Source organism: Pipistrellus hanaki (genome assembly GCF_964339955.1).
Source record: "Pipistrellus hanaki genome assembly, chromosome: 7".
Taxonomy (NCBI): Eukaryota; Metazoa; Chordata; class Mammalia; order Chiroptera; family Vespertilionidae; genus Pipistrellus; species Pipistrellus hanaki.
In genome coordinates, this window is record NC_140509.1 from 38573990 (window position 1) to 38601065 (window position 27076).

The window sequence follows — 27076 nt, forward strand, 5'->3', positions numbered from 1 at the left end:
GGGACAATTGGATTGTTTGAGAAAGATTGATTTTAAAGTAAAATTTTATATATAGTATTAATGAACGTAAATGAAATTTATATTCTTTTCAGTGCGGGTTGTTGCAAATGTGGGAAAGATAGAGATTGTCCTAAAGAAAAAGGAGAATACTTCTTGGGAGTGTCTTGGTCATCCCCTGGAGAATCATAATTCACTTATTCCAAAGAAAGATACAGGTATGCTGTGCTGCTATTTTGAGTCCTGTGTTTAAGAAATTGTTGATTGGCACATTTGTTTCAGGCGTGAAAGGCCATTTTGGGATGAGCTTTCACTTGTATCTCCTTCTATTTGAAATAGGGGAGGGGTGTGTGTGGAAGGATTGAACAAAAAAGGAAAAACTCGTGGATATGGACAACAGTGAGGTGATTGCTGGGAGAGTGAGGGGGAGCGCTGTAGGAAGTTATGGGGGGATAAATGGTGATGGGTGGAGACTTGACTTGGGGTGGTAAACACACAATGCGGTGTACAGATGACATGTACCTGAAACCCCTATAATTTTGTTAACCATTGTCACCCAATAAATTCAATAAAAAGGGGGAAAAAAGTTGAAATGGGGCACTTTTTTTAACAGATTAAATTTCAGATTCTACTATCTAATGTTTAGGCATAACATGAAGTCATTAGGTAATGATACCTGAATGGAGAAGCCACTTATGTTTAGAATGCTGCCCAACCATTCACTTCTTCAGTTTTATTTTCATAAAAGGTGCCAAAACAAGTTTAAATTAATGCCTTCTATGCTCATCTTTTTTTTTTCTTCTATTAAAAAGGCATGTTTATTGTTTTTCTGCTTACCTAAACCAGTTTCTCAGTTTACTCCTAAAGGATGTAATTCATTTCCTTTCTTCATCTCATTTTTTCATTCACTTCCTTTATATTTAAGCATTTTATCTTAGTATAACATATTTATAGAAAAGTGTTCATATTTATGTTCTACTTACTGAATTTTCAGAGTCAACACACTCTATTTTCTCTCTGAAAATTGGTAGGAATGGCTCCTTCTTCCAAATGTTTAGAAGTTTCATAATTTGATATGCCTTAGTATGGGTCTCTCTTCATTCTTTGGGCAGGATATCCATCCTTTTGTGCTAATCTTTGCTATGGAAACTTAATGGTCCTTACTTTTCTTCTACATGATCTGTTTTGTCTTTCTAGAAATTTTTTTAAACCTCCTTAACCAGTCCTTTAATTGTCTTATCTTTTCTCTCTTATTTTCAGTTTAGTCCTTTTGTTCTGCTTTGTGGAAGATGTTAATTTAGCTGACTTCCAGCTCTTTTATTGAATTACTTATTTCTATTCTCATATTTTAACTGCTAAGATCTCTTGATTTTTGTTTCTTTGTTTTAGTATCCTATTCTAATTAGCTTCTCTTATGGTTTTAAAAATTACCATAGTGTTTTTTCTTCTCTGTGAAATTTCTGTGTCCTCAAAGTTTCTTTGTTTTTTGTTTTTTTGTTTTATTGATTTGAGAGAGAGTAAGGGGAAGAGAAAGGGGGAGAGTGAGAGAGAGAGACAGACACGCCAGTAGCCTCCCATATGCACTAGGTTAGGGGGATGGAGCCCGCAGCCTGGGTATGTGCCATGACCTATAATTGAACCAGCAACCCTTCTGTGCATAGGATGATGCTCAACCAATTGAGCCACACTTAGAGAAAAACTTGTGGATTTTTTGTTTTGTTTTGTTTTTAATATTAGATGCTTTCTTTGAATGTCTGTTTATCCTTGACTATCTGCTCATATTTCAAAGTGGAACTCTAAAAGCTGATTGGAAACTGTGCATATAGGTATGATTTGTTGACATTAACATTTTCAATGTATGGCTGATCATTTCTTTGGGAAGTCTGATGCCATTATTTTGTCAGAGTCTCCAGAGTGAACATTCTCCTACCTTGCACCCAACAGTTCAGAAGTCATATGGGGGAAAAATGCTAGGTGCCTGTAGACTTCAGTAATTTTCTTTTCCTGTGTCTAAATACAGTCACATTCTGAGGAACTGGGGTTATGACTTTAGCGTATGAAAATTGAAGGGGACACAGTTTGGCCTATAACATAAACCCAAATTCAGAGGTCCTATGTTCTACCCTCTGGAGAGCAAGCTTCCAATGTTTTGCCAGAATAAGAGAGGTTCAGTTATGTGACTGTGCTAAATAGGGGAGGACTTCAGTAAAGTTGAGAGTGGGAGGGCATCTAAGCTTCTCAAATGAACTTTGTATCCGGAAAGTAGTTCTAGCTTTGCCTTCCCTCTGACCCAGAGGTATTTGGTCCTGCCAATGTCTGAGCCTTAAAGGGGTCTTGTATTGCAAACGTGTTGTTGATTTTTGACGTTCTGTACTTCTCTAGTTTAGGATTTAGCTTTATTGACCCTGTCAGTTATCAATCATCCCTTTGGCTTCTCAGCTCGCAAAATTTTCTTGCTATTTAAAATTTTCATTCTTCTATCCTTGCAGGTTTATGCCTTAAAAAACAACCAAACACACACACACACAAAAATCTTTGTTTTTATTTGGGGTGTGGGAGAGGTAGAAGGAGCTAACTGCATGTATTCAGTTTACCATCTTTAAATATTTAAAATTATGTAAACGCTAGAGGCCCGATGCACGAAATTCATGCGAGAGCAGGCCTTCCTTTCCCAGGCTGCCTGCACCGGCTTCCCTCTGGCACCGGGACCCGGGCTGCCCTTGAGTTCCCTCGCAGCCCTGGCTTTGTCTGGAACGCCATCCAGTCTAATTAGCATGTTATGCTTTTATTATTATAGATGATTGTGGATAATATTTTAATCTTCAGAAAAGTATCAGATAGCCATATTTTCAGAACTTACTACGTGTTGAAGGCTCTTTTAGGTACTGTGTTATGAAACAAATCAAAGGCATCAGAAATTATTTCCCCAGGTGGAGGAAAAACTGTACACGAAATATGATATTGAAGAATACTTTTTGCCCTGCCGATGGCTCAGTTAACTAAAACATTATCTTGATATGCCAAGCTTGTGGACTTGATCACCCAGTCAGGGCACATACAAGAATCAGCCAATGAATGCATAAATAAGTGGAACTACAAATTGATGTCTCCCTCTCTCTAAAATTTTTTTAAAAGAATACTCTTATAATGAAACAAGCTGATAAGGGCACACTATCTAGTACAAATAGAGCATATTCTGAGGTAATCTCAAGGGAACGGATGCAGATGAATTTGACCTTGAATGACTCACTGAAGAAGGTGGATTTCAAGCAATGTTTTGAAAGTAGCTTTCAAAAAAATTACAAAAACTATAAAAGTATTTCCAGGTAGAGCTTCAAATTGTTGTTACTGGTACTTACTGTGCTAGGTATTTTGCAGGTTGTGGAGGGGGGAAGAGTAAGCCATGTGTGGGAATGGTTAAATAGATTCATTTTACCAGAGCAGGAGTTTTGAATTTTGTGGTATTAGGTAGGGAGAGAGAATGTCAAGGAATAACAGTATGATCTAACAGACCTGAAGAGATTAGGTAAAAGAATAAAATAAAGAGATATTATGAAAATGAAATCTCTTGCTGTTATAAAAGCCAAGTCCAAGAAATAAATGATATTGAGAACCAAGGCCGATCTTCATTTGGAAATAGAATGAATATTGCTCAGTTACTCTTCTCAGTAATTTCCCAAGGCTTTCCATGAACTCTTTATCCCAGCCATACATTTCTCCTTGAGGTATGAACCACCATAGGTAGCTTTAGCTTTCTTGTCTGAAATTGGAGCCAGGCATGCATTTTTCAGTAAATTAGGTTTCCTACTTTGTTAAATGACTCAAAGTTTAAGGGATATTTCCATAGTATGTGACTAAATTAACAAAAGTAATTTCTTATTTTTTTCTTTCTTTTCTTAAACCAGAATAAAAGCTGTAGATTTTTAAAAAATGAATCATTTTGAATTATGGCACTTTGTTATTCTTAAATTTATATTTTTTAATAAATAGTTTTATTGATTTCAGGGAGGAAGGGAAGGAGAGAGAAATAGAAACATCATTGGTGAGAGAATCATCGATTGGATGAATCCTGCATACCCTATAATTGTGTCTTTCTGGTTCATAGGTTGACACCACTGAGCCACACTGGCCAGGCTGTAGATTATTTTATTCACTGTAGCAAAGCTGAATATTTATATCATCAAAGTGTCATGATTCACTTGGTGTCAGTATCTTTTTTTTTTTTAATTTATTTTATTGATTTTTTACAGAGAGGAGGAGAGAGGGATAGAGAGCTAAAAACATTGATGAGAAAGAAACATCGACCAGCTGCCTCTTGCACACCCCCTACCGGGGATGTGCCCGCAACCAATGTACATGCCCTTGACTGGAATCGAACCCAGGACCTTTCAGTCCACAGACCGATGCTCTACCACTGAGCCAAACCGGTTTCGGCATGATGCCAGTATCTTTAAATGTTTACTCCATAACATGGTTCTTAGGTTTTCGGTATAAATAACAAATTATTGATTAGTATACTGGCTTCCTCCAACTGAAATTTCTTAGTTAAAAGAATTTTACTTTGAAAATAATCAAAAATTTCTTAGTTAAAAGAATTTTACTTTGAAAATAATAATACTTTAATGCAGTGTCTTCTCCTGTCAAATTTAGAATTTACTTTGACATTTTCTTGTGTAATTGTCTATGCTTACAGAGCCAAAAACCTGACACTTAAACTTAAATAATGGCATTGTCCAGACTACAGTAGCCAGCACATCTGATGTCTACTCCTTTTTCCTCTTATTGTGTCAGCGATAGCTTTCTCTGTCCTCAGTCCAATTGAAATAGAAAAACTTTCTTAAATTTTTCTTAAAACTTTTAGAATCGATAGCTAAGATATTCTTTTGAAATGATAGCAGCCTTTTGTAGGAAACATGTTAAAATTAGTATAGTCAAATAAAACAAACAGCAGAATAACTGAACAACTGAACAATGGTTGTTATGACATACACCGACCACCAGGGTGCACACACGAGGAGCATGGCAGGCATCGGTTGCAGTGGGATGGTGGATCAGGTGAACAAGGGTGCCAGACCAAAGTGGGGCACCAGTCACTGTCATTGAGGCTAGCCTCTGGTGGTTACTGAAAATTCTTTGCTGCTGTGCACCACAGTCCCGCCAGGCACTTGCACCTGCTGCTGGCACAGGCCCCGCTCGCACCTGCTACCGGTGCTAGAGCCACCGCTCACACCCACTGCTGGCGCCTGGCGCCGGCCCGAATCACTCGGCATCATCAGTGGGTGCGAGTTGTGGCTGCTGGCCCAGATCATCCTACAGGGCTTCTCCACCTCCCCCTGCTCCTGAGGGGCAATCAGGGCTGGCAGCTGCCTCTCACACTTGCTGCCAGCGACAGCCCCGCTTGCATCGCTGATGACGCCAGCTCTGCTCGCACCCCCTGCTGGTGCCAACCCTAGTCACTCTGTGCCATCAGCGGGTGTAAGCGGGGCTGGCGCCGTCAGGCCATGGGAGTGACAGTGATAGTGGGAGCAGGGCTGCTGGCAGATGGGTCTGGGGCTGGGTGGGTCATAGAGGATGGGCTGAGACCCGCCCCTGCGCCCACCACAGCCTCTCTGCCCACAGTTCCTTTAACAGTGCACAAATTCATGCACTAAGCTCCCGGTGTGTGTGTGTGTGTGTGTGTGTGTGTGTAATATAGTACTAACATAGAGATACAGGAATGTATATTTTTCCGGTCTTTATCAAATAAATATTTCTAAAGCTATTTAGTAGTACTAATATTGTTAAAGTTTCAATAGTTGAGTCTCAGAACTTTTCTATAAGAAAATAATTTTCAATGTAAATTTGTTGCTTGTCAAATATTTTCACATCTACAATTTATATAACTGGTTAATATAAGGCTTTAAAATGGAATTATAAAGTGAATTTAAGAAGAAATAAATTAGGTTTTAATTACTTAGAATGTAATTTTAATATGCTCTAATAGACATGAGGAATATAATACTCATTTATTTTATAAAGTTTATTTTCAAATTACAGAAGTATTCACAGGTTTCGAAAAATAGATATCTCAGGAAATAAAATGGAAAAATTATCACTACACAATTTTCAAAGTACTGATAAATTTTAAAAACTTGTAGGTCTTTTAGTGAATTTTCAAGTTCAACCAAAGAGGAAAAACTGAGTTACTTAATGGGTCTAGTATTATTCTTACTTAACTTATTCATCAATAAGAGAAAATGAATCACTTTTTAGGTTTGTACTACAGAAAGTGCCAGTTAATTTCCAAGGAAGATGCCACTCATGATACGAAGCTTTTCTGCTTGATGCTGCCACCAAGCACTCACCTTCAGGTGCCAATTGGGCAACATGTTTACCTCAAGCTAACTATTGCAGGTAAGGCAAGCAGAGCCTTTGGAGGAGCAGTTTCTTCTTTTATAAGCTGTTCAAAACCAGTTCAGTCTCTTCAGAAAGCACCCATTTAGATTATCATTAAGTGTGTGGGAGCAGCTGGATTCAGGGATGGCCAGATTCTAGGTTTGGGGATGCAGTGCTCCTGCGTGTTGGAACCACAGCCATGCCATCGTACTGCATGGAACAGAGAAACTGCCACTAGTCACAGACAGGGGTCTGTCATTTATTATTAACAGCCTTAGAGGAAAGAGGTGCAGGAGTGCACAAATGCCCCTCGTAAGACAACTCCTGCAAACATACCATCTCTTAGAAGCCACTTGCATTCTTGTCATTTACAAAGTTGAATGATGATAAATTATTGTATTTCCTTATCTGTGCCACCAGTATAAGAAGAGCTGTAAATTCCTTACTGTGTGAAGTCTTTTTCTCTCCTTTTCATCCTAAAATTACCTCCTTTATTTGTTTTAAATACCTTTCTTACTGATGTGTAACATTTTCTTGGCTTTTTGAAGCTGCAAAATGTAACATTCTCATGTCAGCCAAGGTGTTTCCAGCCATCAATCTAACAGACTCCCAGTAGGGCTCTGGAGGAGGTGGTTGGTTACGATGGCACTATAAAGTTTCACTCTTCATCATCTAATGCCACGTCATCATTCAATAACTGATATCTTCCCCAGTGCAGTATAATTTACAAATACATTCATTTTGTATATGTCAAGCAGCCATGTGTAGTATTGTGCTCTTGTAAATTTGTGATGATTCCCCTCTCTTTGGAATTTGGCCTGCTAAAAATATAACATGAAACTAGAGGCCACATGCACAAAATTTGTACAACAGTAGGCCTTCCTTCCCCCGGCTGCCAGCACCCGGCACCTGGGCTTCCCTCCGGCCGCTGGAAGACACCTGGGACCTGGACTTCGTCCGGAAAGTCGTCCAGTCTAATTAGCATATTATGTTTTTATTATAACATGAAATATTAACATTACGCTTTTTAAAAACTTCTTGCCCTAACTGGTTTGGCTCAGTGGATAGGGCATCGGCCTGCAGCCTGAAGGGTCCCAGATTCGATTCCAGTCAAGGACATGTACCTTGGTTTCAGGCACATCCCCAATAGGGGGTGTGCAGGAGGCAGCTGATCGATGTTTCCCTCTCATTGATGTTTTTCTCTATCCCTCTCCTTCTCTCTGTTAAAAAAAAAAAAAAAAAAAAAAAAAAAAAAAAATCAATAAAATATATATATATATTTTAAAAACTATTCTTAAAAGTAGTTGGATTAATATTCTTTTCATCCAGTTACCAAAACAGTATATACTATATTAAACATTAAAACCATTTAAAATGTATAAAGTAAAATGTGAAATTCTTCCCTTTCTCCATTGTGAAAAACTTATATATAATTAAAATTATGTCAGTACCTACTTAAATCTCTATGTAAACTTTTTATGCCATTTTTGTTGTGGCTTATTTCAAAGTTTATATATTGATAGAAGAGATGATTGAGAATTTTTTAACATAAATCCCAATTGTATGTCATACTTAATAAAAACAGATTGTTTATATTATAGATAAAATATTGATTTGTTAAAATTATTTCAGCTCACATTAACTCGGGGTATATAACTATCTGTACTATACACACATAGACCATAGAATTACAAAAACATTAGGTTTACAGTTTTTAATATAGACTGATTAATTGCATCATAAAATTTGTGTGTTTTATCTTCATTCAGAGCTTTTTAGATTTTTAGAATTGAATTTCTTTGTCATGACTTTTTCTAGGTACTGAAATAGTGAAGCCATATACACCTGTATCTGATTCCTTACTCTCAGAGTTTAAGGAACCAGTTATTCCCAATAATAAATACATCTACTTTCTGATCAAAATCTATCCTGCTGGACTCTTTACACCAGAACTTGATCATCTTCAGATTGGTTAGTATTTTATGTTTGGGTTTTTTTTTGTTTGTTTGTTTACCCCATTTGTGTTCTAGGTTGGATCACATGTTACACTGCCCTCTAGTTATCTCCAGCTGGGAGTCTATCAAATATCTTAAACGCAACATGTCTGCAACCAAAATCATGTTTTCTTTGTCTCACCCAGCCTATCATTACTCCATACTCATCTCTATTATTTGCAGCATCACTCACTGTCCATTCTTACCCAACCTGGAGATTTAAGCCATCTCTGAGTCTTCCCATTTTCTTCCTCCCAATCTAATCAGGGACTGTGTTCTGTTGAGTCTACCTCCCCATGACTTTCCAATCTTTTCTGTCCCTTCAGCCACCCTCTTAGGTCAAGCCTTCAGCATTTCTCTCTTGGCCTCTAGCTGATCTCTCTTAGTTGCCTCTAACTGGGGTCTTTTTCTTTCTGTTTATCTGAATTTTCCAGTTCTTTTCCCAAACTGCCCTGAGAATAGATTTAACCATGTTGCTCTGCAGCTTTAAAGCCTCTGCTGAGTCTCCATTTCCTAATTGATTAAGTCCCCTGCGTGACCTACAAATACTCTCATGATCTTTCCAGTTTCATCTCTCAGTGTACAGATCTTATGCTCCTCAGAGCTCCACAAGCCTGGCATACTCACTCAGAGGTGCCTTTCCTCTGAGTGGCCTCACCTAGGATGCCCATCAACCCTGTGTCTATAAAGTGCCCTTTTGTAAAGAACCAAACCGAAATATCACTTCTACAAACATTCCCCTCCTCAGAACCCCTGCAAATCCTAACACCTTGTTCATAGCTCTAGAATAAGAATAAATAGTATTTCTTCTTTACAAGATTTTGAATTTAAAGGGAGAGTGTCTTATTTATCTTTGTATTTCCTGCACCTAGCATAGCAGTTGGCAAATAAAAGGCTCCCAATAAATATACTTTAAAAGAATGACTAAAAAGACTATAATGAAATTGATTAAGGTTTAGAGAATTTTCTTTCTGCTTACTCCTTTTTTTATGCCTTTAGTTTTTCACTGCCTGAACCCAACAGTAAAAGTGTTCTTCCCCTTTTTAAGGCAGTGTTAACAATCCAGTGCAGCAACGGTGAGGTAGATCACTAAAATTTGGAAATATAAAAATTACATTGTTTCCTGAAAGTTTAAGCTTAGAAATATTTATGCAGTGATGTGATGAATCATCTTGGGTTACATAAATCAAAATATTGACTATAAATGTGAACATAAAGAATTTTGGAATACCCACAAATCTAGTTATGCTATCTATTTTGTGAAGGACTGACACGTGATTTTAATACAGCAAGTGGAAACAACCAGCGGTATTGTAGCCTGTTTTTAGAGCTTGGATGAGCAGAGCAAGGTGGAAAGTGAGCCTAGAACATGGAAAAGGAAAGCCTGCCGCTCAGGATCAGTGTGTTTTCACCTCCTTCCACAGGGCTAGACATGGCACGCACACTTGTTTCACTTAGAGGCATGTATGCTGGCATGGTAGTGATCACTGCAGCCTCATTATGTCCCAGACAAACTGCACTATAATGTTAACCACTTTGTTCAATCCTTTGGTCACCAAGCAACTTTTATGTGATTGTTTTGGCCTATCAAATGTCACTTGAATGAGATGCCCTAGATGGGGTGTGTAATTTTCGGGTGAGTAGATGCAGATAGCCTGGCTGGAAGTCAATGACCTTTCTGGAATGTGTACTTGAATCTCTTGTGAACTCGATTAGCAAGAGGTACATTGCCCAAGTCCAATCAGTGAAATGATGTTGGAAGTACTGGACTATGGACAAAAATTATCAAGTTAGTATTGTTCTGTGAAGCTTTTTTAGTTATATCCTGGGGATATTCTGATCTTACAGTCCCTTTCAAATTATAACAAGGAGCTCTGTTACTTCTAACACTTACTTAATCCATTACTGCAAGATTCTTACTATCCTGCTATGAAAAATAAAGGAAAAAATAGGAAGATCCAGCATTTAAAAATTCAAATTGTTTTTTTTTAAATATGGACAGCTTTATTTTTCATTTTTCAAATTACAAGGAAAATTTCTGAAATGTCCTAAAGGCAGTTCTGTAATATGTGTGGTACTTACTAGTGGTAATTATTTCAACTGCATTTCAGAAAATAGTTTTTCTCAGCTATTTTGATTCTATATTGTGAAGTAGCATGCTCCAAGTAATTTCTGAACTTTGTTTTTATGGAAGTGAATTAAGAACAAACTCTTCTTTCTTTAATCAATTGGTCTTTTAAAAGATTTGATGGAAGTGAAGTCCGCACATTTACTAACATAAGATTTTGCAATATATTTTTACTTCAATTTTCTCTCCTGCTAGTCTTAATACTATGGTTAAGACTCAATATGTGGCCTGGCCAAGTATCTCAGTTGGTTGGAGCATCATCCTGTACATCAGAAAGGTTGCGGGTTCAGTTCCTGGTCAGGGCACATACTTAGGTTTGATCCCAGTTGGGGCAATTACAAGAGGCAACCAACTGATGTTTCTCTCTCACATCGATAATTCTCTTCCTTTCTCTCTCTCTGAAATCAATAAACATGTCCTCTGGTGAGGATTAAAAACAAAAAAAGAATCAGTATGTAAGTGGAAAATACATTTTTTCTACCCTGTACTGTGCAAGACAGGGAGACATGGACTATGCTTTTATGTGCTTATAATTTAATTTAGCATTCTATGTAGAGCCTGTTTTTATTGGTAATTTGTACTTAAATACTTGGCAGTAGTTTGGAAATCAGTGACTGCAGATGGTTTGGGAAATCAATTGTGTAATTAAATGAGCAAAATAAAACCTTAATAATTTGATTATAGTGATATTATCCAAGCATACTTGGGGGCCTAATAAATATTCTTAAAACTTCTTACATACTATCCTAAATAAAAAAGATGGGGACTGAAAGCTAAGCATTCATCCAGTGACTCACCAGTATTCTAAATTCAGCTAGGTGTAGCCTTCTCAGTTTCCCTGATTTTTTTTTTTTTTTTTTTTTCTGATTTCGTTTATATTTTATTGTTTAGGAGATTTTGTTTCCGTAAGCAATCCTGAGGGCAATTTTAAAATAGCCCAGTTCCAAGAATTAGAAGATCTCTTTTTATTGGCAGCTGGAACAGGCTTCACACCAATGGTTAAAATACTGAATTATGCTTTGACCAATATATCCAGTCTCAGGTATGTAATTTTATCTTTAATTACTATCCTTTATGAGGCTGTTAGATTAGTACAAGGTATTCTAAGTTGTTTAATTCCTCACTGCACCTTAATAGATACGTTCTCATTCTCTCATTCATTTCTTAACTCTGCTTCCTCAAGTCCTAGCTATATTATAAACATAATTCTTTTATATATATATATTTTTTTTACAAAGAGGAATAGAGAGGGATAGAGAGTTAGAAACATCTATGAGAGAGAAACATCAATCAACTGCCTCTTGCACACCCCCCATTGGGATTGTGCCCGCAACCAAGGTACATGCCCTTGACTGGAATCGAACCTGGGACCTTTCAGTCTACAGGCTGACGCTCTATCCACTGAGCCATACTGGTTTTGGCTAAACACAATTTTTTTATTTTGATGCTTTTAATTACCTAATTGCTCTAAAAAACATTTTTGCTAGTTTACTTTTAGATCAATTCATGCATATTTTAAATGTAATTGAAAAAGTTCTGAGTTGTTTTTTTTTTTGTTTTTTTTAAGGAAGGTGAAGCTGATGTTCTTCAATAAAACAGAAGATGATATAATTTGGAGAAGTCAATTGGAGAGATTAGCATTTAAAGATAAAAGGTATTAAATTGGTACTAACTCTACATTTAAATATTCATACGTGTATAGTCAGTCTTGGCAATATTTCCTTTGGGTGGAATTTTTAATTGACAAGGAAGCTTCGTCAAAGAAACAAAAGCTAATCAATAATTTTCTAAATGTAAATAATGTTACTACCCTCCCCTCAAAGAAATAGTTTGCTAAGATCAATGTGACATCATATATGTATCAATATATGGGTTTTATGTTTATATTATGTTATCCATATATTGGGTTTCACTGTAGCCAATTTGGTAATTGAAGATTTAAATAAATTTGGTGGATAGATTATGCAAAAATAAACACGTTTCTTTACTGCCTTTAATATGCTCATGTCCATAGTGACTTTCCATGGTTTACATGCTTCTCTTTGTTTGTGTTTATTGACATTAACATTTGCTGATAGCTGTATCATCAGTGGTCCTCAGGGCAAGCAATAGAAAAAGTTTGAGTTAGGCTGAACTTAGAGGTACAGTGAGGCAGCAAGGATAGCAAAGTGAAAATTGTTTCACTGGAAAAAGTGCCCTAGCACAGGCCTCTGAGACAATAAGATAATTTAAATGGATGTATGCCCATTTCCACTAAGAAATCTGAAAGCAGTAGGAAATTCTAAATAAACTTTTTAGAAGAAGAGTGAATTGGATGATAACCTAACATAATGTCTGTACTTATCAAAAGCTATTTCTCATAATTTCAGGACTGTGTAAGAGTAAATATGAAGTAAATATGGTATTGATCATTATATGCCTTATAAAATGAAAGATCTCACAAATTTAGCTTTCTCTGGGAGCTCCAGGTTCTTCTTAATATTTACTGAATATTGTTAATAAGATAATACTGAGGTCTTTTCTAGTGTTTTTTTTTTCCTTCCCGTTGTCCCATCCTCCTTGTTTTCTTTTAATAAATGACTTCCACAATAAAGGATGACCTGAACTTACTTATCCTCGAAATATTTACTCTTCTTACATAGTCAAGACATAAACCTAAGAATATTTACAATATGTAGGTAATTGTATGGCAATTGGAACATGATTTAGAAAAAAAAATACAAAGTCCTAGGTTTATAAGTGTCTTTTACACTAATTTTCAAAGTGGAGAATTGAAAGTAGCACTTATTGAAAACCCTGAAGACCTAAATTCTAGTTTTTATTCTACCTTTACTAGGTTGAAACTTTATTCAAAAATTACTTATATAGTTTTGTGGGCCTGTTTCTTTAGCTTCAAATAAAACGATATCTTTATTACTTCATAAGGCTATTGTGAGGAATAGAAAAGGGTGTCTGCTTTGGAAACTGTGACGCCTACCTCAGATACTTTGAATTGAGGTGATGGAGGACCTCTATACATGTGTTTTGTTTTTGTGCTATTCGAGTTCCTGTTTTCCTAAACATTTAAAATAATTTAAACACACATAAATAGGCTTTTTTTAAAAAGTATTTTTGGCTGTGTTCGTATATTCTTTAAGATAGTTTCGTTATAAAAGAAAAGGAGATCAGAGCTCATGGAAGAAGAGGCTTCTGAACTGGGCTTTGGGAAATGGCATTTTGTGAACAGAAAAAGAAATTTGGGTTGTAGGATTCCATGAGCAAAAAAACATGAGGGCCAGGATGTTCAGGGCATTTTAGCACAAGAGCAGGGTCCAGTTTTGTTGAAGTAAATACAGTCCATGAAGGAGAACAGTGAAATAACTAAAAATAAAACCATAAACTTTATGTGGAATCTTAGTGGTGATGGCTTCTAATCCTCCTGCCTTACAATTGAAGAAACTGGCTGGGCTACAGTAAGGTGATGGGTATAATTCATACATTAAATAACTATGTATTAGATGGATATCAGAAGGCCCAGCCACACTGGGCAGCTCACCTCTTCATTACTGACAGGCTCTGTAAACAACGGCCCACTGAGCTTCTGTACTCTGCTGTCAGCACTGGGATGCCTGGTTTGTTATTCCCCTTTAAGACAACAGAAGCCAGTGATCGCAGTAAATCAAATAATGTGCCTTAACCCCTTCCCTCCCCCTCCTACCCCCCCAGCCTGTGATAATCACAGATATGTGGGTCTCTAGTCTGGACTCTGTTGCCACTTTCTGTTCTTCCCAGATGCTCCTCATATGGGGTGTTTCATAGAATGTTCATGTGTTCTCCCTTAAGGGCTCTGTCATTAAAATACACACACACACACACACACACACACAAAAAAAAAAAAAAAAACACAAAAAAACAACAACAAAACAAAACAAAACAAAAAAGACACACAAACAAACAAACAAACAAAAACCTGAAAATAAATAAATCTTCAAGATTTACTCTGAACTTAGCATATTTAAGGCTTTGAGAAATTCTAAATAAATCTATTTAACTTTTTCTTTTTTAAAACCCACTATCCCAAATTTATTTTATAGTTGGACTTTTTTCATGGAATACCACTAACATCTTGAGGAATACTAGTGTTTAATAGATTCATTTTGAGAAATGTTTCCACAATATGTGCATTTTGTATAATTTTAACTCTTAGCTGTTCATATAAGCTGTTTTTCCCGGGAGCAAAATACCATGTTTTCCTGCTCTTTCTAGTGTTTTTCTTTAGCTATTGAAACCAGAAAAGGCGGAGGCCCCAAATACTATAAAATCCTCTTCTGTGGGCAGTGACAAACCACAGAAGCTGTGAAAGCAAAGACAGTGTAAGATGGGGTCTGGGTATTAAGGAGAACTGCTGGCAGTGGTATGTCAGGTGGATTAAGGCTAAGGGTGTTAGAGCAGGATTTTAGACAAGAAATACAAGGCCAGTATTTGGAGCTGTCCACCAAAAGTGGAATGTACGGGACATACTTAAGGAAAACGACAAGGGTAGGTTTTTAAAGTTGATTGGTTAGAGGAGAATTGTTGGATGATGGCAGGCTCTGCTCATGTGCCCTCAGCCTCAGGCTGTAATGGCGCTAGGCAGTAAGTTGGCCTTCACTCAGAACACTTCAGGAGAGGTGACTGAGTCCACAGGAACCATCTGCATCTTGATGTGGTATAAGAAATCCTTCATTAAAATATTCTTGAGTCTTAACTTGTGATGGCACCTGCTCCAATGAAGCTCTTTTCTAGTCGTGAGAAGGAAGAGATAAGCAGGATAGTAAGCTTTTAAAAGTATCCTTAAAAGTTGCATTTATGCCCCTCTTCACTCTTTCTATGGAGTTAAGTGATATCCCAAGAGACCATTATGCTAATAAATACAAATGCATGAGAAGTGTGCACCATCTTTATAAGGAGCTTGGATACTTATCACTCTTTAGCAGAAGCATGCAGGAAGTATGCCACTGATTAGCCTTTTTTTCTTCTTTAAAGTATCTCAGAAAAGGAAAGTTACAATATTGTCAGATGACAGGAATTGCCAGTATATAAGACGTATGTATCTGACCATTTTTATTCCAAATAATTTTTATTTTTAATTTAACAAGGTGATTGCTATCTTGGTCCCCTCTCCAGTCCTTTAATGCTATTTCCCTGCGTCTCAAAACCAGCAAGGTGGCATTAAATCCTTCTCATGCTTGAAATCTCTGATTTCTTCTTTTGTTTCATCTCTCTCAATTCAGCCAGAGAAAAAATATCTGCTTGTCAGGACTGTGTGATTAGATAGATAGCAATTAGTATACAGGGTGGAGTAGAAGTAGGTATATGTGAGTATGTGAAACCGTTTATTCTTGAATTATTTATTAATTATTGTATTATTTTCTATATGGACAACTATAAACCTACTTTGCCCCACTCTGTATCTGCTAAAGCTAAATGGGAACCTTGAAGATAAGAAAAAAACATAATTCTCTAGAGCTTTTTAAATATAAAATCAGATTAGAAAAAGAGATGATGTAGTATTCGCACCTTGTTGCACAAATGGACAAAGAAAGCCTAGAGGCTGGGGGCTGTGTGAGAGCCGGGCCGGTTCTCTCTCCCCGGCTGGCCCTCTGAGTTGGTCTGTGTGCTTGTGCCAGGCTCCTCAGCTCTTGAGAACCTTAACCCACCTGCAGCACAGTGGCCTGAGCTGCTGCACCAGCCACAACCTGTTTCTGTTCTCATATTTGACTCACAAGGCTCCTTCACAAGATAAGCTGTTCAACTTTTTTTAAAGATTAAAATTAATATGTAATTAATTCCTTTTACTCTTGAGAAAATATGTCAGTTACTAACTAAAAAATGTGCAGATGCATTGATCCAATGCTGTTGAAAATGGTAAGAATTACTTGTGTTTTGCTAAAATGGAGCAAAGGGAACAGGCACAGCATACAATTTTGAATCATTTATTCTTCACCAGCCATTTGCTGAACAGGTTACAAAACTGTGGTGGGAAATGGTCTGTAGTCACATTGTGAAACTTGGTTTGATGTTGTTCTTTCCCATTTTAATTCTGAGGGTTGAGGCCCTTGAGACAACAATGGTACGAAGTCAAATAGACTCTTGGTACCCTTTCCTCTCTCCCCACCTCCTTAGTGCTTCCCATGTGTTCACCGCCAGGGAAACAGTGATAGCCAAAGCGAAATGGTCCCTGCTTTTACGGGATTTATGGTCGAGTGGGGAAGGTAGACATTAATAAAATTATCATTTTGGTGACCGAGTATTTAAAACCTGAAGTAAGGTCTATGAAGAAAAGGAAAGGAAAGTATTTCTACAACACATATAACAAAGGACCCTAAAGGCCACAGTGCTTCCCTGTGGAAATGGTGCTTAGCTGACAACTGAAGAATGGGACATGATGGAAGCGTTACAGAAAGAAGCAAGAATGGACGTGTATGGCAGTGAAGACTCAAAGAAGCGACAGTTAGCTGGGAGCTAGGTCTTGGTGAGGATGTGGTCATGGGGGGAGATGCAGAGAGAGGTCCCCGGAATAAACCCCAGGTTTCTGGTTGTGCAACCAAGGGGACTTTGGCACCATCCTCAAAGAGAATGTCAGGTTGGGGCAGAGATTGTAAGATTAGGTTGAGGCCTTTGAGACAGCAACAGTACGAAGTCGAATAGAATGTTGGTTATAAGGATCTAGAACTCATGAAAGGTTTGAGTCGGAGATTAAAGTGCACATGTCAATGATGATTACTCTTTACTTGACTTACACAAGCAGAATATTAATAGGAATAGGTAATTCTTTGAGATCCCTTTCTAATGAGTTCAATAAAAGATGCCAAATTACTCCTCTTTTCTGTAGCAAAAGCTAATCCTTAGTAAATATAGGTTTACCTGTATGTTTTTGTTAAACCTTTGTTTATAATCCACTGTAGTGCTTTTCTAGCGAGTGTATCAGTTTTTATATACTATATCATTTTCAAGAGGGTAAAAAGATGTTTTAGTGAACTTGAGGCATGTTAATCATATGTTAAAATAATGACTTTAAAAAAAATGTTTTCTACCTCTAGATTTGATGTTGAATTTGTTCTCTCAAAACCTACTTCTGAATGGAATGGCAAAAAGGGATGTATTTCACCAGGTCTTCTTTCTGAATTTTTGAAAAGAAGTTTAGACAACTCCAAAGTTCTCATCTGCATTTGTGGACCAGCCCCATTTACAGAACAAGGAATGAGGTGAGTAGCAACGTGGTAGAAAAAAGAGCCCTTATGTATGTGAAGTGCTTAGCACAGCGACTACATACAGTAAGTACTAAATAAATGTTTCTTATGTTCAGGAATGTTTTAAACAGCCATTTCTAAGATTTCATTCTCCATTTATAGTGTTTTCCTAGTTGAATTACCCATAAGCAGTATTTCTGCTTTTTTGGTTCAGTGGAGAGAGTAAAGATAGAATGCTGTGGGGATTAACTCCTTACTTTAAAAACTAGTGAATAAAGAAAGAAAGAAAAAAAAAAAAAACAAGCATTATTTTGCCTTTTCTATATTGGGTGTATTTCAGGGTAACCACATAATAAATGAGACTTTTTTCCTTTACAGAGTCCCTTACTTAATAAATGAAGAAAGAATGATAGAAGTAAATATCACGAATTTCAGACCCTAATGAACTAATAGATAGATCATAAGTCATGGATAATTGTTAGCATTCCAAAAGAGAGGCAGTCAGGTATTATGTGCTTCCTGATGAGAGAATACTATCTATGAAGTAGTCTTGTCAAAAAGAATTTGACCTGACCTAGGTTCTAGATCCAATTATTAAGTTACAGGCAATAAGAGGATTTAAGTTACAGGCAAAACGAGGACTGTGGGTTACTCGGTGCGTAAAGATCTAATTGCAGTACCCACAGAGGGAGAGAGAGATGGAAGGGAATCTTATTAAAAGACTAGAGGCCTGGTGTACCAATTTGTGCACTGGTGGGGTCCCTCAGCCAGTAGGGATCAGGCAAAACCGGCTCTCTGGCATCCCCAGAGGAGTCCCAGAATTCGAGAGGGCGCAGGCCATGCCGAGGGACCCCAGTGGTGCACGATTAGGACTGAGGAGAGATCTGGGAGGTTGGACAGCCAGGAGGGACTGCCGGAAGGTTCCAGGGCATGTCCGGCCGGTCTCACTCAATCCCGACTGGCCAGACTCCAGCAGCAAGCTAACCTACCGGTCAAGAGCATCTGCCCCCTGGTGGTCAATGCATCTCATAGTGAGCGGTTGAGCAGCTTTAGCATATGCTTTGATTGGTTGAATAGACACTTACCATATTGGGCTTTTAATATATAGGATTTTATCAGCTAATCATAATGAGTAGACTTTAAAAGAATATTGATTCAAATAAACTTTTAAAAATTATGGCACTTGTGAGACAGTTGGACACTGACTAGATACTTGGTAATATTAAAGAATTATTGTTAATTTTTTAGAAGTGATCATTGTGTTATTTTTTTTACAGTACATGGTAAGTGGGGAAAGTACTATGTTTTTTATGCTAAACTTTGATGTTACTTTTTAAATTTTAAACTCTTCCCCTAAGAAACTTGTGCTTTGTATTTGTTTTTCAGGATGTTGCATGATCTTAACTTTTCCAAAGATGAGATCCATGCTTTTACTGCATCATGAAGAGCTGTCGTCGTCTTTCACTCAACTGTTTTATCTAAATTTGTGATTGCTAAGGGTTTTTTTAAGACAACATTTTTGTATATACTAAAAGGTTAATGAGACTCCAGGCTTGTTTCTTAAATGAAATCAAATATTTCATCACTATGAATAACCTGTTGACTTTATTTTATACCATAACTTATTTTACTACTGCTATTTGACCCGGAAAGTCAATCATGACAACAAACACATGCAGGTTGTTTGTTATGAGTCACAAGGTTTCTTACTGTTTAAATTGTCTCACTGTTCTACGATGAGCTCCTGTGTTTTATGACACGATAAAGTAAATGATCATTTGGATCATGTTTCTATGCTGTAAAATGTCTTAGCAATACAGACTCAATTTTACATTGCACTGTTAACTCAGGAAATGATCATTTATGTTATTGTTATTAATATTAAAACATGTAATGTTATAACTTATTAAGTGATCTAAATAATTTCTCTCTCTCTCTCTCTCTGTGTGTGTGTGTGTGTGTGTGTGTGTGTGTGGCATTGATACAAAGTAGAATACAAATTTAAGTACTTTTTCATCTCTGACCTAGTAATGTATTTGAATGCAACAATATTGGGCCTGTGTCTAAGGGAAATTTTAAAAGGCAACAATAAAAGATCCCGGAGATGCCCCACACTGGCAGCTTACGTCAGGTGTGGTGGAAAATTTAAAAGAACCTTGACAGCTGGTTTTATTCTCAGCCCAAACCAGAGGCATTGGGAAAGAGAACGAAGGTGTCGCATCTGGTCCCATGGCCTAAAATAACCCTTTGGTGCTATGGCACGGGTTGAATTTAATTGTTGCTGAGGCCATCCCGACCATCTGGGAAAGGGAAGAGCACAACCAGCTGCTTCCACACAACTGGCCGTCCGGCAGGGAGCCCCCCTCAGTTTCGCACTGGACACTTACCCTCCCCCACTGCTGCTGTGTGCGCAGCTTCCACTGCCTTCCCAGGTTGGGATGCAGACAGACTCTCGAGACAAGTCTGTGTGTGCTTTCATGAGGAAACTATTGAATGCAAAGGCGACTGTTGCATAAGCTAATAGATTTTTCAGTCTTGTTTAAGATAGTAATGTTTTCACACAAATAGGGAGACGGGAAGGGTCTCCAATTTCCCTGCAAATGATTTTGGAATAGCTCAATCTTCACTGAATGAGGGATGCACCCAAGGGGAACCCAGTATTAATATTTCTCAAATTGCTAACACCAGCTTATGGAACTCCCTGTGTACAAGTGGCTTGTTGAACACAGTCATCTTTTCCTGTGCCTCCCTCTTCTTTTTTGTATTTTTTTATTGAATTTATTGGGGTGACATTGGTTAATTCAATTACATAGGATTCTCTAATACATCATCTGTATATTATAATGTGTGTTCACCATCCAGAGTCTAGTCGTCTTCCATCACCATTTCCCCTCTCTACCACCATTTATCCCTTTCCCTCCATAGCCCCCTTTCCCTCTGGTAATCACCATGCTGTTGTGTGTCTATGAGTGGCCAGTTCTACCCACATCACCATTCGCCCAGGCAGGATCTAGCTGTCCTGGGCCAGCAGCGCTCCTTGCTGGCTAACAGGAACATTCTTCTCTAGCTTCACACCTCCCCACTACCTCCTTCTCCTCCTCTAAGAGGGATCATGTACTGTCTGGACACTAACTCCTTCCTTTTTTCTCTCACCTCCAATCCTTTTCTAATCCACCGCATGCAAACAAAATCTCTGTTACTTCTTATATGTATCTCTTCTTCATTCCTTATTATATTTTAAAGTAAAAGAAAACCCATAAGCATCTTCTGGGTTATCTCTTGCACTCACATGATTTTATCAACATAACTATAATGATAAAAGGGTACTATGCTAATTAGATCGGACATCCTTCCCAACGAAGCCTAAGCCGGGGTGGAGGGAAGCCAGCCCAGGTCCCGGGTGCTAGAGGGAAACCAGTGCTAACAGCCCCAGGGAAGGAAGGCCTACTCTTGCACAAATTTTGTGCATCAGGCCTCTTGTATATTAATAATTCCCAAACTGAGAATCAGCTGAGCTTCAGTTTCCAATATCCACTTACCTGCTGGATATCACCTCAATATTTCTTCCACAAGCCTCTCAAACTCAACATGTCCCAAACTAAACTTATGCCATGATCATTTCTCCCCAAGTCTATCCCTCCTCTCAAATTCCATCTCTAATTCATTGGGACTATTTTCCACCTACCCAGCCTTTCTAGACCCATTGGCTATCAGCATCTCCCTCTCCAATCGGATCTCATGCCAGCTGACCACGCCCTCCCTCCACTGGGTTAGTACAGGAGCCTGATGATTGGTTCTACTGTTGAGGTGTGCTCTCACTGAAACCTACTGTCCATCCCAGGGTGTTCTAGCATGCTTTGGAGAGAAGATCCCCTAAACAGATCCAATATACAGTGGGCTACAGAGGGGAGTAGAGGTGGTAACTATTGTGCTTGAGCAGTGTGGAAAGAGAACTATATTCAGTCACTTTTGTTTAAAAATTCTGTTTGCTTGTTTCTTAAAAAAACAAAACACACACACACAAAAAAAAAAAACCCCACACCTGTTAATGAATTAGTTTTCTATTGCTGCCAGGGTAAATCAACACAAACTTAGTGGCTTAAAATAACACCCTGTATTATCTCCCATTTACCTGGCTTAGAAATCGGGGCACAACTGGGCCCAGCGGGGTCCTCTGTGAAGGCCTCCCAAGGCTGGACCCAGGTTGTCAATGGGGCTGGGTGCTTCTCTGGAGGCGGTGGGAGGCTGTGGGAGGCTGTGCTTCCAGGCTCGTCCAGGTGGCTGGCAGAATTCGGTTCCCTGTTGCTGCAGGCTGAGTTCCACTCTTCCTTGCTGGCTGTCAGCCTCGGGCCAGTCTTTGCGGTAAAAGCCACTCACATCCCTTCTCAGGCCGTCTGTGTGCTCCTCCAGCATCACGTATTCTCACGTGTGTCACGGGTCTCTGCCCCAGCTGGAGGAAGTCCTCTGCTTATAAGGCCTCAGGTGATTAGGGGCCTCACGTGATGGGAGTGGGACCACCACATCACCTGGGATGATCTCCAAACTGAAACTAACTTCTCCGCTGCTAAGTCTCTCTTGCCATTTAATATAGCATTGTCAACGTTGTAGGCATTAGGGTGCTGACATCTTGGGGGAGCCGTTCTGCTCGCCACAGTCTGTGAAGAACGGAGAAACCTGTCCAAGGTAAGATAATTGTGTCTTATCTAGATATCACCACGGGCCCCCAATGTGCACCTTAATGTAAATGGGAACAGTCAGAGGACACACAGCAGAGTACAGGCACACCTCAGATACTGCGGGTTCGCTTCCAGACCACGGTGATAAAGTGAGTCTCGCAATGAAGTGAGTCTAATCTTTTTACTGGTAGAGGGTCTTGCCTTCCATTTGCAAGAAATGCAGCGCCTGTGAAGTACAATAAAGTGGATGCAATAAAACAAGGTGTGCCTGTACCAGCTTCATTATGCTGGCCAAGACTTGGCTGCACTCTCCTCGGGTGCACCTACTCTGCCACATGAACTTGACCTAAGCTAGTTTGGGGCTGTTTTGCTGATAACCACAGGCCCCCAACTTTGGACCAATGAAGGAGACCCCGTTTGGTCTGTAATATTTTGAATTGGGGCTAAGCTATTGAAAAGGAAAAGTGAAACCCTGCCTGTCCCAGTCTCTTGCTGTCTTTCTGCTTTGTTTTGTGTGTGGGTGTGTGTGTGTGAATAATCTTCACCCTGGGTTGCCAGTTTGGCAGACCTCAAAGCAATGCCAGAGCAACTTATCTAAATGCAAAGACGTGTTTATTTTCTCCATTAAAGTTCCCTTCTGCAGCCCGATCCCCACTCATGCAATGGAGGCCCTGCGTTGGGTGCAGCACTCCAATACTGAGCCCTAGAGTGAGTCAGTGGTCCCACACCCGGAAAGCAAGCTGAGAGGACCCTGGCTGCTGCCCCCACCCTCCAGCAAGTGCTCGGCTCTTCGAGAGAAGCTTGCTATTGTCCCCATTCCCAACATTCAGGTCCAAGTCTTATGGGGGCCATAATATTTCATTTTTCTTGAATGAAATGATTGATTAGAAATGAAATTGCTGGGTTCTATGGTAACTGTATATTTAATTTTGTTTTAACCCTAATTTATTCCGTGTATATTTCTAGGCCTAATGTAAGTATGCATATCTGTTAATCGTGCTGTTTGAATATACTATTTTAAACTCTTAAGGAAATACTAAGTTGTTTATTTTGTTGTGTTTTGTTATTTTTACAAATGGTCCATACCATTTTATACTGTTCCCAGTATTGTAAGAGACTTTCAGGTATTCCACACAAGAGGCCTGATGCATGAAATTCGTGCAAGAGTAGGCCTTCCTTCCCCCTGGCTGCAGGCACTGGCTTCCCTCTGGCACCCAGGACCCAGGCCTCCCTTGCAGCCCCGGGTTTGTCTGGAAGGTCGTCCAGAAGGTCATCTGGTTAATTAGCATATTATGCTTTTATTATTACAGATTCTCACCAACTTTGAATTATTAATCTTTTAAATTTTAGTGTTAGTGCTGATTGAGGTTTTAATTTGCATTTGTCTGATGTGTAATGGTATTGAACATATCATCATCATCATGTGCTTATTGGCTTGGTGTATTATCTTTTGTAGGGTGTCTATTTAAATCTTTTACTATTTTTAAATTGAATTATTTTTCTCCTTGTTATAGAGTTGTAAGCATCCTTTACATATCCCATACCCAAGTCCCTTATCAGATATGCTTTATGAATATTTTCTGTTGTGTGACAGTAAATCATATGTGTGCTTTCACAGCTGTTAGTGTATAAGGCATGAACAAGCATAAAGACATACACCAATTTAGATTTGAGCAAAATAAATATTAGGACAGAAACCAACTGTGAAGTTGCCATGTGGATGACAGATCCTAGGAAGAGAACTCTGGTGGCAGATGAGGGGACGTCTGGAGGGGACAAGTCTGGAGGCAGTCAGCCAATGGGATGACAAGGCCCTTTCTACTCTGCTCCTATGGGGAACCCCGAAATAATGGAAGTCATAACTGTAGCCACGAAGGCAAGCGGGGGGACAGACCATTTCCATTGTGTAGTACATTCCGTCTGCTGCTTTGTAGCTTAGGATACTTGGAGGTAAACCTGCAAATGTGCCGGTAACTTTTTCGCATTCAGAGAGCTTGTGTTCTGACTTAGGATTTTCTAATTAGCCGTCTCGGCCCGCGGTGATAGAATAGCAGGGGGAGTGTTTGTTCTGTAGTGTTCGCTGAGGCAGCCTGTGTGGGTTCATTACCGTCTATTTCCTCTCATTTAGAACATGCTGGGGAAAGTAGTTGTTTGTGCTCTACAATTGCTCCTTAAGCACGTCTGAGGGAAAGGTGGCTGACGTTTTCAGTAAAGCACATTCAGGTGTTTGTTATGCTGAGGATTTCTCACTTTCTGAGCAAGTTGACGCTTTATTTGTATAACAGTTGTCACAGGCAGTTCTCGGGCTTGCCTCATTCTTGTGCGGTTTAGAAAAAATCACAGAAATCATTATGCAGCTTGTAGATTTTCATCGTTACCGTTCATATATTAAGTGCGATGTTTTTAAATATAGATAAGTACATTTTAAAATCTTTATTATGGTAAAGCTTTGGTGAGGTGGGAATTCTGCACAGTAAACTATGAAAAGAAGGAATACTCTCCCTCACCCCATGAAGATGTGGCAAAGGAAACGGAAAGGGAAGGCCCAGAGGCGGGGTTCCCTGTACTCAGCAGGGTTTCAGACGGAGCACAGCGCAGTCAAAAGTAACGGGGAGATGCCGCCTGCTCGCTGGCCCTGGAGCTCTGCCCCTTGAGGTGGGTGATTGAAAGACCTCTGGTCGCCTGGACCCACCAGGCTGGTGTGGGCTGCAGAGGAGAGCCTCAAACTTGGTCCTGGCAGGAGGTGCTCTGTGAGATGGAGAACAATATTCTTGTGATGGTGTTTTCAGCCCTAAAGTTTCTCCTTTTTGTTCTTTTGGCCATAAAATCTTACATATGTTATATATTGTGTTAGATATCTCATCTAATATTTATATAATGCTTTGCAATTGGCAAAGCCACTTCCAGCAACCCCGAAGTGGTTACTGGTTAACCTTTAACCACCAGTTTCCACGATGGCCCATGTCAGTGTGAGGTGACCGAACGTGGAGCTGGGAAGAGATGGCACCACTGGCTCTGTCCAGTGGGTAACAGTCTCAGGGGTGGCGTGGACCAGACACTGTGCATGTTTTCATTGAGTTGGTATTTGTTGGAGAGTGGGAATTTTTGAGCACTACTGAGGCCGTGGACTATGCCCCAGACAGAGTTGTCAGTGCTGACACCAGGCCAGGCCTTGAGATACAGTCTCATGGCCCCTTCCCAGCACGTAGGCCTTCTTTCTTAGAACACTGTCAGCTTTCTGAAGAACAGGATGGCCCTGTGAATAACATGGTTATCAATGGCATGACTCTGACATTGCTTGGAAAAACTGTTTTGTCTTGGGTTGCTTACTCTGCAAAAACAGTATGCTACTAATGTGCTTAAAAAGTGGTCTTGCAAAAAGGGTCGGGGCTGCTCTTTGGAGAAAGGTAGAGCAGTCGCTGGCTGGCTGGCCGCCCAGCCAGCTGGCTTATAAAAGCTCCCTAAATTTTAATTTGGTCTGGACTCCAGAGGTCTTTACTCGTGTTTGCTCCACAACAGTAAGTACTCTCTTTTACAGTGATGGTTTAAAGAAGCTAAGTGAGGTAAAGAAGTGGAGCCAGGACTAGAATTCTGAGGAATTTCTTTAAACACAACACATTGCTAGCTTGTATCAGTATAGCGGGTATATTTATAGCACAAAAATGGGCAGATGCTGCAAATGAACTCCCTCTCTGACCCGCGGGGAACAGTTGTTTCACACAACATCCCTGTTGGCCGCAGTACCTGCCTGCACACTCCCACCCCACTAGCGTGGCACTGGCAGAACTCTTTATCCAGAACCTTTCCATCCACGACTTTCAGACCGAAGGTCAAAATGGTGCGGTGGTTATGAAATCAATTTTGTGGGTTGCAGCAATTTTGTGAGTTTTACATTTTCATAAAATGGGACTGAGTAGAAAACACCAGAATGTATCACACATGGTAATTATAACTATTTTCTTTGAGCCTTGTTTTTGTTATATGTGTATGTTTACCTATGTATACAAAACTGTGGTTTGGATTGCAATATAAAATAAATTTCTTACTGTGATATGAAAAAAAATGTGAAAGACACTGGACTGCTTTGTCCTTTCATTTATGATTTGAAAAGCCGATTCTGCCATATCTCAGGTTTTCACATGTGAATCTGCCGATGCAGGGGCTCTCTATTCTGTTCCTAGGTCTCTGAGTCTGGCCCCGCCCTGAACCACATGGCTTCATTCATCTGGGTTTAGGGAAGTCTGCATGCTGCTAGGATAAGGATTTTTATCCTGAAGTTCTTAAAAATTGTCATATCTATACTTGGTTATTTTTAATATGAATTTTAAGACCAAGTTGTCAAATTCTATGAACAATACTGTTGGGATTGTGACTGAACTACCTCAGTTTTGTAGATTATTTGGGTGGGAAATAACAGCTTTATAATATTTGTTCTTCCTATCCTTGAACATGGTATATACATCAGGTCCTCAAATTACGTTATTTCACATCGTCGTTTTGTTATAACATTGATGAAAAGTCATAGGACAGTGGTAGCCAACTGGTGGTCCCTGGATCACTGGTGGTCGTGAGGTCTGAAAGGTTGACGACCACTGGCCTGGAGGGCCTGAAAGTGGTGGCCTTGTCCTGTGAGGTGAGGTGAGGTGAGGGGGTTTGTCTGTTGCTTCCGCAGGGGAGTAAGGATGGGGGAGCCAG

At 39.2% G+C, this 27076-nt stretch overlaps 1 protein-coding gene across 4 annotated transcripts in view; it reads left to right on the plus strand.

Moving 5' to 3' along the window:
• Nucleotides 1-19611, plus strand: part of CYB5R4 (cytochrome b5 reductase 4) — a 52993-nt gene extending 33382 nt beyond the window's left edge. For 2 of the 4 annotated variants that reach the window (XM_084889149.1, XM_084889146.1), the window contains 7 exons: nucleotides 93-215; nucleotides 6250-6390; nucleotides 8191-8343; nucleotides 11386-11536; nucleotides 12062-12148; nucleotides 17556-17720; nucleotides 19092-19611. In XM_084889149.1, the coding sequence (XP_084745275.1) occupies nucleotides 93-215; nucleotides 6250-6390; nucleotides 8191-8343; nucleotides 11386-11536; nucleotides 12062-12148; nucleotides 17556-17720; nucleotides 19092-19149 (878 nt within the window). In that variant the 3' untranslated portion in view covers nucleotides 19150-19611. The remainder of the gene's footprint in view (nucleotides 1-92; nucleotides 216-6249; nucleotides 6391-8190; nucleotides 8344-11385; nucleotides 11537-12061; nucleotides 12149-17555; nucleotides 17721-19091) is intronic. The other 2 variants (XM_084889148.1, XM_084889147.1) reach the window with 1 other exon arrangement.
• Nucleotides 19612-27076: the final 7465 nt, after the last annotated feature.